Source organism: Jatropha curcas, chromosome 4 (genome assembly GCF_041381405.1).
Source record: "Jatropha curcas cultivar XTBG-Jc1 chromosome 4, XTBG_Jcur_1.0, whole genome shotgun sequence".
Taxonomy (NCBI): domain Eukaryota; kingdom Viridiplantae; phylum Streptophyta; class Magnoliopsida; order Malpighiales; family Euphorbiaceae; genus Jatropha; species Jatropha curcas.
Genome location: NC_143154.1, coordinates 6,612,995 through 6,627,661, shown reverse-complemented (window position 1 = coordinate 6,627,661; position 14,667 = coordinate 6,612,995). Strand labels below are relative to the sequence as shown.

The 14,667-nt window shown below is 43.0% G+C and overlaps 1 protein-coding gene across 1 annotated transcript; it reads left to right on the top strand.

Moving 5' to 3' along the window:
• Positions 1–11,891: 11,891 nt before the first annotated feature.
• LOC149496781 (uncharacterized) lies at positions 11,892–12,638 on the top strand. Its single transcript, XM_089719919.1, has 2 exons — positions 11,892–12,018; positions 12,139–12,638. Exons 1-2 carry the CDS (start codon positions 11,892–11,894, stop codon positions 12,636–12,638), a joined length of 627 nt encoding a protein of 208 aa, XP_089576045.1.
• The last annotated feature ends 2,029 nt before the right edge of the window (positions 12,639–14,667 follow it).

Sequence of the window (14,667 nt, the reverse complement as noted above, 5' to 3'; positions counted from 1 at the left end):
AAAAGTGTGATGGCATCTGGACGTTTTTCTTCTTTCCCCTTCTGGTCTTCTCAGCACGGTCTTCGTCAGTAGGCTGATAACCCAGCCCAAAAGTCCCTTCATTCACCGGACACTCCCATGCTTGTAGCGTGGGGTATTTCTTCCCGGACCTTGCCATATTCATTCCTGGCAGGTAGGACATCTTTAGCATCAAAGGAACTATGCAGTTTATTTGCACCGTCCCGAAATCAAAGAGAATTCGGGAGTTCGCAGCCTTTCCTTCTATGAACTGCACAGTGTCATATTCAAATCCTGAGAGGGGAAAATTGGCATTTTCGGGGTTGACCTCAAAGAGAGGCTGGCCCTTGGGTTTCTTGAGCTGACTGTAATCATCTCCTTGAACCGTTATAATCTTACCTTCGTAGGGGAATTTGACCTTTTGGTGCAAAGAGGAAGGTACTGCTTTGGTGTGATGTATCCATGGCCGCCCTAACAGCAGGTTGAAACTGGTGGGCACATCAATGACTTGGAACGGTACCTCCATTATGGCTGGCCCAATCACTAATTTTAGTGTAACAACCCCCAATACTTCTCTCCGGGTGCTGTCATATGCTTTCACTATCTGGTCGGACGGAATGAAATCTGTTTCTTCCAACCCCAGGCAGCTGGCCACCTTTAGTGGGCAAACGTTCAGTGCTGACCCATTATCAATGAGAACCATGGGCACAGTTTTGTCTCTGGTCTGAACAGTGATGTAAAGGGCATCGTTGTGACTGTCTCCCTCCTTGGGTAAGTCATCCTCAGAAAATCCGATGCTTTGCACCTTCGATGATTGGGTGAGGGTGGATACCAACATTTCAGGGCTGACTTCCACTGATGTTTGAAGTTGACTCAAAGCCTTGCAAAGAGCTTGGCGATGAGGAAAGGATGATGCTAGAAGTTCCCAAATCGAAACCCTAGCTTGTGTCTTTTTCAACTGTGAGAGAACTGGATCTTCCTTTGGTTCATCAGTCCTTTGGTAAGGGTTATGTGAGACTTTGTCCAAGACTAATGGTTCATATTGTCTCCCGCTCCTGGTTATAGCGTCGAGTTCCTCAGTCAGGTCATTCAGGTCTAGGACACAGATTTCGTTCATTCCTAGGAATAGGTCGAAAGGATCGATCAATTCCTGGTCAGAACTAATAGCATTTACCCCGTGATTTGGTAAGGGATTAGTGCTAATGTTTGGTTTACTTCTCGGAATAATTGAACCATTGTCTACTAAGTCCTGGATGCGGTTCTTAAGCGTCCAGCACGCTTCAGTCTTATGGCCATGTGCTTGGTGGTATTCACAGTATTCATTGGCTTTGAAATTCCTTGGTAAGGGGTTAGGTGGTGGTCTTGCCTCCAAAGGTTTGATGTAGTTTGCTTTGACAGCTTCTCGGAACACCAAAATGATTGGCATCCCGAGATCAGTGTATGTTCTTCTTCACTGACTGCCATTTCGCATGTTTCCCATGTTTCCCACACGTAAAGGATTCGTGGGGTGATGCTTGCCACTTCGTGGACTTTGCCAGTTTGGCTAGGTTTTTTGTATCTCGAGGTCCCCGGGTCTTCTTTCAATTGTCCCATTTGAAGTAAATCTTCTACCTTCGTAGCAGTGGCAATGAGCGACTGGAACGATGGTAGGTATTGAGTTTGTAATTGGTGTTGGTAGACAGGCTGTAGGTTCTTTATTATTATGTCCACCTGTTCTTGCTCAGAAGGTCGGTTAATCATTTGGGCGGCCTTGGCTCTCCACCTCATAAGGAACGAGGAGAAAGGTTCATTGTTCCTTTGTTTAGTGGTTTCTAGCTCCCTTCGGGTTACATCCACTTCCATATTGTAGTGATACTGTGAGTTGAATGCATTACAGATGTCCTCCCAAGTCTTCATCTTAGACCGGTCTAGACTGACAAACCATCTTAATGCAGCACCGGTGAGAGATTGTTGGAACAACTGAGCAAGGAGCTCGCTGCTCAATCCAAATGGGTTAAGGGCACCCACATACATTTTCAAGTGAGTTTTAGGACAAGTAGTTCCATCAAATTTGTCCATGTTTGGCATTTTGAACTTGGTTGGTAGTCTTGCTTCGGGGAACAGAGACAAGGAGTCCATGTCCACCACTTCTTTGTGTGTCTTAAGGGCAGTAACAGATCTTTCTAACAATTCCAGTTTTTCTCTCATTTTCTGAGCTTCCAACTCAGAAACAGTTTTGGAGGGCATGTCTTCCAAGTTAGGGATAGGGTTTGAGGATGCAGATGTAGCACCAGGTCCTTGATTGGAGGCAGCATTACCATTTCCCCCAACTGGAGCCCCATTTCCATTACTACCGCCTAGTTCAGCTAATAGGGCAATTCTTTGGGCAGCCAATGCCTCATTCATTTTAGCTTCCATTTTGGCTTCCATTTGTTCTATGAGGTTTTGGATGTCAGACAATGATGCCATTGGTGTAGTTGAAGTTGATGAGGTTGGTGATAGCACAGTAGGTGTAGTTGACACTTGAACAGGGGGTACCTGTAAGTATGAGGGTAACTGGATTAAGGGTATAGTAGTATCAGGGTAGCTGATATGAGAGAGAATGACTCTTTGTCCAACTGTGCATGACCAAAGGAAATATTTTTTTGTGTTCTCCATGTGCTTACCCAATGTTTATGATATGTCGTGAATGCGCATAACAACACATCATAATCTGTTTTAATGAGATGTTTCATATCACGGGGTGCATACAGTCCTAAAGGATAGGTTCTATAGGCTATGACACAAATAGAGAATCGGCTTATTAAGGGACCCTTGAACCTTGAGTATGGATATACCTAACCACATGTGAAACAAGGAGTTTCGCGTGGGTCCAACAGTACGCATACCCATGTGCCACCCCCAAAAGGATTAGGGATGGTTTGCGGTAACAGGGAGGACGCTTTGGCTGTCCGTCGACATAATCAAAGAGACCTGCCGATCAGCGCTACTTGCTATCCAGACTTAGAAGTTTGAACAGAAAGAGAAGAAATTCATTTGAAGTTCATTTCTTTTATGCAATGGAGAAAAGGATTCTCAATCGTGCAAATAAATCAACAAGTTTTAATGTCTTAATCACATTAATTAAGTCCGGATTTCCATATCAAGTATTCTTAAGGAAAGAACACTTGATTCATGTTAGGGTACCCTGCAAAACAAAGCATAATAAAATAATACCTTAAAGAAAGGCCGGTTAGTTTTCACAACAATTGTAGTCCACTTTTATGCAAAATGATTACATATATTCCCCAGCAGAGTCGCCAAACTGTGAACCCCTACCCCGAATATCATAAGCATATGAATGCATGTGATAAAGGACAGAAATGCACGTGATGTGTGAGTCGCCACCTTGTTTAATTATTTTAGGGTAAACTAGGAAAAAACCCTAAGTGACTCCGATTTTAATTAACCTAGTTACTAGATTAATTAACCCAATGTTTAAGGCATGGTGTGCAAACCCGAGATGGATCCCGAGACTATGTCATGCTGATGAACTAACCATGAATGAATGCTTTGCAAGGTGAATGATGTAATTGGACCAAATGAAATGTTTATGTGATTTTGATGATTTCGACTTGCCACCCGGGGTGAAATCCCGAACGTGCCTACGTACTTCCGTTTGAATGGAAGATCAAAGTCAATGTAGTTCGATAGGCCTTGTTTCAAGGGCTTTGAAGGTGTATGCTTAATGCATGAGTGTGTGTGTATGCTTCGTGCATGTTTGTGTATGCTTTGTGCATGAGTGTGTGTATGCTTTGTGCATGAGTGTGTGTATGCTTTGTGCATAAGTGTGTATGCTTTGTGCATTAGTGTGTATGCTTTGTGCATTAGTGTGTATGCTTTGTGCATTTTGCTTAGGCGTTTGGCCAAAGATTGATTGATTAAAGCCGTTGGTCACAATTATTGATTAATTGGACTTTTAGGCGAGACTGAATGAGGCCGTTGGTCACAATTATTGATTAATTGGACTTTGAGGCGAAACCGTTCAAAATAAGGCAATTGAACCATAGTTATTAATTAACTAGGTTCTTTAACCAATTTTGTCGGATTTAAGCTTTAATGCCACGATTATTGATTAATCGGGCATTCGGGTTTAATCACACTTAAACAATTTATTGTTAAAACGTGATTGGTTAAGGCTTTTAGTCACAATTATTGATTAATTGGACTTAAGCCAGATTTATTTGAAATAAGACAATTGAACCGTAGTTATTAATTAACTAGGCTCTTTAGTCAATTTTGTGGGATTTAAGCTTTAATGCCACGATTATTAATTAATCGGGCATTTAAGCTTAATCACATTTAAACAATTTGTTGTTAAAATGTGATTGATTAAGACTTTTAGCCTCAATTATTGATTAATTGGACTTAAGCCGGATTTGTTGAAAATAAGGCAGTTGAACCGTAGTTATTAATTAACTAGGCTCTTTAGCCAAAATTGTCGGATTTAAGCTTATTACCACGATTATTAATTAACCGGGCATTTAGCTTAAATTCATTTACTTGAGGCAATTTGTTTGCCTAATGATGACATAGATGCATTTATGCAGTTGTAGAATTATTAGGAGTAGAAGAGAAGCATGCATGAAGTGCTAAAATTAAATAGGCAGAGTTTCGTTTACGTACCTGATTTAATCGGCGACCGCTTCTTAACTCCAAATTAAGCTCCTCGTTTGGGAATTAATTAATTTTAATTTGTTTAATTTTAGTGTCCAAATATCATAACAAAAATGCAATAAAAATTAAATTAAATGCAAAAAGCGGTAAAGAAATCGCAAGGAGCGTGGGAGGGAGAAAGATCGTCCGTCAACACAGACAGGGGTGTCAAAAATGAAGGGGGAGAGGCCATTTTATAGGCCAAAACGGGTGGTCGGCGGCAGGTGCCGCCGGCGGTCCGGCGGCAGGTGCCGCGGTGTCGGCGGCAGGTGCCGCCGGTGCCGGTGGCAGGTGCCACGGTGGCCGGAGCCACCGTGCTCGGCCGCGGTTACTTGGGCTTTTTCACTTCGGAGGAGTTTTCGGGAGTTCCGGGTCTCCGAAAAATATTCCGGGACCTGTTCCGTGATTGTTGCGACATTCCGGACGTTTTAAGTACCATATTGGCATACATCGAGTAAATGTCCAAAATGGCGTTCGGTCCGGTCGGACAGTTTGCACAGTTGCTGTAGCAAAGTCAAAGTTACTGTAGCAAAGTCAAAACAAATGGCACGGTACTGTAGCAGGCGTGCTTTCCTCCATTTAAAGAGTTTCACATACCATGTTATTCCCCTGAGCCTCAAAATTTGAGTATTCACAGTCGGGGAACTCTACCTCCGGCATTTGGTCTTCGACCGGTAATTCTGCTAATTGGTCCGCCAAGGCTCCGCCTTTTACTGCCTTACGTTGTACAAACTTTAAATCATAAGCCGCAAGCACTGACACCCACTTTGCCATCTTACAGTCAAGAACCGGCCTTTCCATAAGGAATTTCAAGGGGTTCGATTCAGAGATTACGTGTGTAGTGTAAGACGAGAGGTAGTGTTGCAGCTTGGGACAGGCCCAGACTAGAGCCAGACACAACTTCTCTATCTTGTTGTATTTCAACTCATATTCCAGCATCCTCTTGCTAAGGTAATACACGGCGTTTTCTACCTTCGTATCTACAGCTTGCTGAGCTAGCATCGCACCCATCGCTTCTTCTGTCACTGATAGGTACAATAACAAAGGCTTTCCTAGCCTTGGTGGCTGTAACACTGGCGGGGATAGCAGATATTGCTTGACTTGGTCGAAAGCCGCCTGACAATCCTCATTCCATTTGACTGCTACTCCTTTCCTGAGTAGTTTGAAAATCGGACCACAAGTATCGGCCAATTGATTGATGAACCGGCTGATGTACTGTAGCCTTCCCAGGAAACCCTGAACTTCTTTTTTCGTCCTTGGTGCTGGCATTTCCAGAATGGCCTTGGCTTTCGAAGGGTCGATCTCTATGCCCTTCCGACTGACCATATGCCCCAGAAATACTCCGGATGTAGCTCCAAACAGACATTTTGCCGGATTGAGCTTTAAATTGTACTTTCGAAGTCTAAGGAAGAACTTCTCAAGCGCTGTTGTATGTTCTTCAGCTGTTTTTGATTTGACAACCATATCGTCCACATATACTTCTACTTCTTTGTGAATCATGTTGTGGAAGATGGTTATCGCCATTCGTTGATAGGTTGCCCCGGCATTTTTGAGCCCAAAAGGCATGACCATGTAGCAGTAAGTTCCCCACTCCGTGGTGAACGCCGTTTTCTCTTTGTCTGGCCCATGCATCATTATTTGATTATAACCGACAGCAAGATCAGTCAAGGAGACCATCTCGTGTCCAGCCATACGGTCCACTAGTAAGTCAATATGTGGCAGGGGAAAATCATCCTTCGGACAAGCTTTATTCAAATCCCTGTAATCCACACACATTCGCACCTTTCCATCCTTCTTAGGAACCGGCACTATGTTTGCTAACCAAGTCGGGTAGGCGATGGGTTCTATGAACTTATTCTCTAGCTGCTTGGCAACCTCCTCCTTGATTTTTAAGGACCATTCTGTCTTCAGTCTTCTGAGCTTCTGTTTCACCGGCTTGGTCTCCGGATACACTGGAATCTTGTGCACCACTATTGCTGGGTCAATTCCCGTGATGTCACTCGCTTTCCACATGAAGCAATCAGCAAATTTCTTCAAACATTCACTGATATGTTCCCTGTTCATGCAATCAGATGCAATGTATGTATGTTCGTTTTCTTCTTTGCCAATTATTATTTTTTTCCTTTTCATTTTTTATTTCATTTATTTGATTATTTTTGCTTGGAAATGCTTGGAAAGATAGACACGCAGGGTAATCAAGAATTTGCAAGCCTTTATTAATTATGAAGGAATCGTCTTCAAAGAATACATCAAGTTTGAAATCTGGATCTTCTAGATCTGACGCAGACGACTCAGAACTGGAACTGGACTCTGACTCGGTTTCAGACTCGGGGTTAGACTCAGACTCAATACAGGACTTGACTACTGACTTAGGTACTAGGTTTGACTCGGGAGGGGATTTATCAACAGTGCGATCCTCCTCGGTGTACCAGTTGGTGAGAGGTCCTTCATTCGGCTTGATCAGATCCAACAGGTCTCGATTCCCATCATTTCCTGTGATAACCGCAACTTCGTCAAAGAGACTAGGCTGCATGAAGTCTTCCGTATCCAGTTCAGTTATGGTTTCGGGCTTGTTGCCCCAGACATCTGAGAATACCTCTAACCCAGGCAGCATCTTCCTAGCGGTTGGGCAGCAAAAGGGTTCTCGGAAGCCACAGTAAGGAACTGCTTCTCCCGGTTTGCAGAAGTAGCTGTTCAGAGTCAATAGGTAAGGCCGCATCTGTACATTCTCTTTCCTTCCTCTTCGGGTCCTCTCAGCACGGTCCTCATCAGTGGGCTCATAACCCAAACCATAGGTCCCTTCATTCACTGGACATTCCCAGGCTTGCAGTGCAGGATACTTCTTCCCGGACCTGGCCATAATCATTCTTGGTAGGTAGGACATTTTCAACATTAGAGGCACTATGCAGTTTATTTGCACTGTCCCAAAATCAAAGAGAATTCGAGAGCTTGCAGTCTTTCCCTCTATAAACTGCACAGTGTCGTATTGAAATCCAAAAAGGGGTAAATTGGCAGTCTCAGGGTTGACCTCAAAGAGAGGCTGGCCCTTTGGCCTTTTGAGCTGACTGTAGTCATCCCCCTGTACGGTGATAACTTTGTCTTCATAGGGAAACTTGACCTTTTGGTGCAGGGATGAGGGCACCGCCTTAGTATGATGTATCCATGGCTGACCCAGGAGCAGGTTGAAGCTAGTTGGTACATCAATTACCTGGAATGGGACTTCCATCACTGCTGGCCCGACAGTTAACTTCAGCGTGGCAACTCCCAACACTTCCCTTCGGGTACTGTTATAGGCCTTTACTATCTGATCAGAGGGGGTGAAATCTGTTTCTTCTAACCCCAGGCAACTGGCTACCCTTAGTGGGCAGACATTCAGAGCTGACCCATTGTCAACGAGAACCATGGGCACAGTTTTGTCTCTAGTCTGAACAGTGACATACAGAGCATTGTTATGGCTGCCTCCCTCTTTAGGCAAGTCTTCGTCAGAGAACCCGATGCTTTGCATTTTAGATGATTGGGTGAGGGTGGACACTAGCACTTCTGGGCTAATTTCCACCGACGTCTGAAGTTGACTCAAGGCCTTGCAAAGAGCTTGGCGATGAGGAAAGGATGCTGCTAGAAGTTCCCAGATTGATACCCTAGCTTGTGTCTTTTTTAACTGTGCCAGTACCGGGTCTTCCTTTAGCTCCTCTGCCTTCTGGTAAGGCTTGTTTTGGATTTTATCCAAGACTAGTGGTTCATATTGTCTCCCGCTCCTGGTTATAGCATCAAGCTCTTCGGTTAGGTCGTTCAGATCCAGGACACAGATGTTATTCATCTCTAGGAACAGTTCGAAAGGATCGATCAGTTCCTGGTCAGCCATGATAGCATTTATTCCGTGATTTGGTAAGGGGTTGGTGTTAACGTTCGGCTTACTCCTCGGGATAATCGAACCGTTATCCACCAGGTCTTGGATGCGGTTCTTAAGCGTCCAGCACGCTTCAATCTTGTGCCCATGCCCCTGATGATACTCACAGTATTCATCAGCCCTGTAATTCCTTGGCAACGGATTCGGTGGTGGCCTTGCTTCCAAAGGCTTTATGTAATTAGCCTTGACGGCCTCTCGGAATACCACTAGGATTGGCATCCCGAGATCAGTATAGGTTCTTCTGGATGATTGATTATTATTCCTCATGTTTCCCACACGTAAAGGATTCATGGGGGTGATGCTAGCCACTTCATGGACTTTGCTAGCTTGGCTAGGTTTCTTGTACTTTGAGGTCCCTGAGTCTTCTTTCAGTTGCCCCATTTGGATCAGATCTTCTACCTTTGTAGCAGTGGCAATGAGCGACTGGAATGTTGGTAGATACTGGGTTTGTAGTCGGTGTTGGTAAACAGGCTGCAGGTTCTTTATGATTATGTCTACCTGTTCTTGCTCAGAAGGCCGGTTGATCATTTGGGCGACCTTGGTCCTTTTCCTCGTAAGGAACGAGGGAAAGGGTTCATTGTTTTTCTGTCTGGTGGTTTCCAGTTTTTTTCTTGTTTTCTGAGCTTCCGTCTCAGAAGCAGTTTTGGAAGGTACGCCATCCAGGTTAAGGGCAGGGTTTGTTGGTTCAGCAGCAGGTCCCTGATTAGAAGTAGTAGGTCCACTTCCTCCGGCTGAAGCCCCGTTTCCATTACCATTGCCTAATTCAGCTATCAAGGCGGTTCTTTGGGCAGCCAATGCCTCATTCATTCTGGCCTCCATTCGGACCTCCATTCTAGCCTCCAGTTGTTCGATGAGGGTTTGGATGTCGGAGATTGATGCCATTGGTGCAGTTGGGCTTGCGGGTGAAACTGGTGAAGTTGGTGAGGTTGGTGATAGCACCGTGGGGGTGACTGGCACGGATGCTGGCGCTTGAGCAAGGGGTAGCTGAAAGTACAAGGGTAGTTGGATTAGGTATAGTGTTTGGTGTATGAGGTAGGTTGACTCCTTGTCCAGCTGTGCATGACTAATGGTGAAAGAGTGTTTTCCGTCCTCTTTGCGTTTACCCCATGTTTATGATATGTCGTGAATGCACGTAACAGCACGTCATAATCTATTTTAATGGTATGGTTCTCATCATTGGGTGCATACAGTCCTAGAGGGTAGGTTCTATAGGCTATGACTCAAATAGAGAATCGGCTTATAAGGGACCCTTGAACCTTGAGTATGGATATACCTAACCACATGTGAAATAAAGAGTTTCGCGTGGGTCCAACGGTACGCATACCCATGGGCCACCCCTAAAAGGATTAGGGGCGGTTTGCGGTAATAGGGAGGACGCTTTGGCTGTCCGTCGACATAATCAATGAGACCTGCCGATCAGCGCTACTTGCTATCCAGACTCAGAAGTTTGAACAGAGAGAGAAGAAATTCATTTGAAATTCATTTTTTAAGCAATGGAGAAAAAGATTCTCAATCGTGCAAATAAATAAACAAATTTAAATGACTTAAAGCAAAGTTCAATTAGGTCCAAATTTTCCTTATTAAGCATTCTTAAAGAAAGAATACTTAAATTTTTTTGTTGGGGTACCCTGCAAAACAAAACATAATACCCTAAAGAAGGGCCAGGTTAGTTCATACAACAATTGTAGTTCACTTTATGCAAAATGATTACATAAGTCCCCAGTGAAGTCGCCAAACTGTGAACCCCTCCCCCAAATATCATGGCATAGTGAATGCATGTGACTAAGGAAGAAATGCACGTGATGTGTGAGTCGCCACCTTGTTTAATTACAAAAAAAGTTGATTGGGCTTATTGGTTTGCCAAAAAATGTTGATTAAGGCCTTTGGCCAAAAGGTTTTGTGATTTATGCAATCTGATTGCCAAAAGATTGGTTATTTAAAGGCTTTTTAGCCAAAATGTGTTGTTTTGAAGACTTTTAGCCAAAAAAATTAATTTTAGGCAATTATTGCCAAAAAGTTAATTATTTAGGCGATTGTCGCCAAAATGCTTGATTTAAGACTTTTAGCCAAAAAATGGGTTGATTTAGGCAAATTGTTGCCAAAAATTGGTTACTCTCACTTATAGGCGATTTGTTTGCCTAAAGTAATTAAATGAACTGCAATGTAGGCAATTTTAATGTCAAAAGAACGTGATTAATTAAGGGCTTTTAGTCACAATTATTGATTAATTGGACTTAAGCTGAAAATTGTTCGAAATAAAGGCAATCATACCATAGCCATTGATAGACTAGATATTTTAAGTCAATATTGTCGGATTTAAGCTTTAATACCACGATTATTAATTAACCGGGCATTTAGCTTAATCATATTTTAATTGAGGCAATTTACTTGCCTATGTGATGATATGAATGCATTTATGCAGTTGTAGAATTATTAGGAGTAGAAGAGAAGCATGCATGAAGTGCTAAAATTAAATAGGCAGAGTTCAGTGCATGTACCTGATTTAATCGTCGACCGCTTCTTAACTCCAGGTTAAGCTCCTCGTTAAGGGAATTAATTTTAATTTAATTTTAAGTGACCAAGTATCACAACAATAAAATAAAACTAAAATTAAAAAAATGCAAGAAAGCAGTAAAGAATCGCAAAGAGCGTAGGGAGAAGGAGCGTCCGTCAACACAGACTGAGTGTCTCAAAACGGAGCCCCAGAGCCGTTTTTTATAGGAAAAAACGCGACCCCGGGAGCCCCTGCCCGCCTGGGCTGGGTGGGCGTGCCCGCCTGGCTTGGGCGGGTGTGCCCGCCCATGCTGGGCGGGTGGGCATGCCCGCCTAGCCTGGGCGGGCGTGCACGCCCAAGCTGGGCAGGCATGCCCACCCCCGCGGGCGGGCATGTGTGCCTTTTCCCCTTTCTTTTTTTCTTTTTTCGTTCCGGAGGCTTTTTCGGGAGTTCCGGACCTCCAAAAAATATTCCGAGACCGGTTCCGTGATCCTCGTAATTTTTCGGACATTTCAAGTACCATATTGGCATACTTTCGGTAAACTTCCAAAATGGCCTTCGGTCCGGCCGGACTGCTTGCAATCCGGGAAAGCTGGCTCTTCGAGCCTCAAAATAAATGGGTATTCACAGGCGACTGTAGCCGCTGTCGCCGGCGGCTGCCGCCGCCGGCGATAGCGGTTACCGCCGCCTTTAAGGGCGGCTGCCACCGTCGCGGCCGGGAAAACTTGCCTTTTGAGCCTCAAAATTTAGGTATTCACAGATGATTATGAGAAGTGGTTGACAACAGACAGTATGGTAGTGTCGTGGTTGCTTAATGCTATGTCGAAAGAAATATCTGATGCTTTTGTTTTTTGCAAAAACACAAAAGCCCTCTGCGATGAGCTGAAACAGCGATATGGCGAAAGCAATGGGCCTATGATTTATCAGATTGAAAGAGAAATTGCAGGTTACAAATAGGGAGACGATTCTGTGACTGGGTATTATACAAAACTTAAGAAGAAGTGGGATGAGCTATTGTACCTAGCTCCTTTACCAGTATGCTGTGAGACGGGAACTGCAATTACAGATTATGACAATAACAGAAGGCTTATGCAGTTCTTGATGGGTTTAGGCGATGAGTATGACAATGTGAAGAACCAGGTGTTATTGCAGGACCCTTTACCTTCGATCAACAAGGCTTATTCTATGGTTATGAGCGTAGAAAAGCAGAGAGAAGTGCAAACCAGTAGTGTTACATCTGCTGAGACTGCTGTTGCTATAATGGCCCGAAGGGGAAGCAACAATTATTCAGACAATGCCAGCAGCTCTAGAAACAATAACAAGAGCACTTGTTATACTAAGAAAGAGGATAGAAAAAAGGGGTATTGCACCAAGTGTAAAATGGGGGGGCATACTATAGAAGATTGTTTTCAAATTCATGGGTATCCTGGTTGGTTCATCGAGTTACAAAAGAAGAAGGGGGTAGATGTGAGAAAATATTACAGTGCAAATAATGTTGCACAGATTGCAATTACAAACTCTCCACTGCAACAACATGTTTCAAACCAGAGGGGTAATGATGCTTAAGACAAAGGGGTATCAGATTATATCCAGCAGGAGTTTCAAAAGTTTCTCCGATCTAAAGGAGGGTTTCCTGAAACCGATGAGGAGGCAGTTAGAAATGTGAATTTCGCAGGTACATTACTCAATTCTGTTATTACTGGTATTGATTTTAATTGCAAGGATAATTGGATAATTGATTCTGGTGCAACTGACCATATCACACCCAAATTATCCTTCCTTGACCAAGTTGTTCAGCTAAATCCACCCAAAACAATTCGTTTACCTGATAACTCCACCAGAAAAGTAACACACATAGGGAACATAAAATTGAATGATCGGATAATTTTGTACAATGTTCTATATGTTCCTTCATTTAGCTATAACTTGTTATCCGTTAACTTGTAACATCCCTTCCCGGTCCACCCATAAACCCGAATAAACCGAGCCGAGACGTTACAAACTGGTTAACTTTATGGTCTGACATGCTGAAATCATAATGTATATTGAATATAATATCATGCTGATGTCGTTTACAATAATAATGTAATTTATATTTACAAGACATGATACTAGTGTCAAAATGAAATGGGCCTAACTGTGTGCCCTATACATGCCATAAAAAGGGTAGACAAAAGATACACATCCAAATGAGTAGCTACCCTGAAGACTGAGTCTTCTACAGATGAACTGCAGCAGTTGCAAGCTGACTCTCTACGGTCCAATCTCAAAACCTACGAGTTAAACAGGTAACTCGCTGAGCAAATAAAGCTCAGTGGATATCTCAACATATAAAGAAACAATTAAGCACATACATAGATAAAAATGAGCATGTAAATGCATATGGATAACTAAACATATAAGCGCATATAGCATGATCCTTTCCTTATACCTTGATTATCTTTCGTTGTTTATAATACTGTATGATTCATGAAATGTTATGTCAAGATATTTGTATGGCTCCATAAGGTTATAGTGAAACCGAAGTGATAAGAAAAACTGTATGAAACTGGATGAATACTGTATGCTTGGCTGCTATGGCCCATATATAATCATATCCACTCAACGGCCTGTAGCCGGAGTACCAAACTGTATGGGATGCAGATCTGCTATCCTATGTCGCGACATAGCCTTATCTACATGGTTTCTACCTAACCTCAATGGAGCATAATGTTGGTATGTCAATGATATAACACAACATCATATTCATAGTTCATAACTTCATAAATCATAATGTTTATTTGATTTCACATCATTTGTATGCTTGCATGTTGTTTTGATACATGATTTAATGTTGTATTTTTGTTGTAAAATGATTGGAGGCATACAAGTTGAGCAAAGGAATCCAATTGCATAGAAAATAAAATCCAAAACTGCATGAAAACACAAGTCGCGAGCGCGCCTTGCAAAGTCGCGAGCGCGTAATGCACACCTGAAGGTCAGTGAGTTTCCAGGTGAAAGTCGCGAGCGCGCAGTGCAAAGTCGCGAGCCCGTAAAGTGCAAAATGAGAGTCAGTATGTTATCGGGCACAAGTCGCGAGCGCGCAGTGCAAAGTCGCGAGTGCGTAAAGTACCAAATGAGAGTCAGAGAGTTTCAGGTGAAAGTCGCGAGCTCGTCATGCAATTCGCGCGCGCGCGTCGCGTTTTCCAGCCTGCACAGTCTGTACTCTTTTGGTCATATCTCTCAATATACAACTCCGATTTGGATGATTCAAAAACCCATGTAAAGCTAACACATAGAGGAACAAATAACTCTTCTATAACACTTCCTAATTCCATCATTAAATGGGGTCAAAATCAAGATGAAGCTACTGGTAACATTTCCAGCAAAACCTGTTTCAGCATAAACTCACTATTTACTTCATTTATTCAACTCCTCCCCTGTTTTCTCACCATTACCAGTCCTCCCACTCAACATAAAGCTATATTGTCTCATTAGCAACACACCACACAAATTCTCATGCAAAGAAAATGGTAAATGAAAAGAGATATCAAACCTTTACTCCAAAAAGCTTGAGCTCTTCTTTAACTTCCTTTTTCTACTACCTTTGAACTCA

Excerpts from the sequence above, each read along its gene's own strand:
- LOC149496781 (XM_089719919.1), top strand. The coding sequence starts at position 11,892 with ATGTCGAAAGAAATATCTGATGCTTTTGTTTTTTGCAAAAACACAAAA. Across the intron at positions 12,019-12,138 it reads GATTGAAAGAGAAATTGCAG|ATTATGACAATAACAGAAGG; the intron begins GTTACAAATAGG and ends CTGCAATTACAG.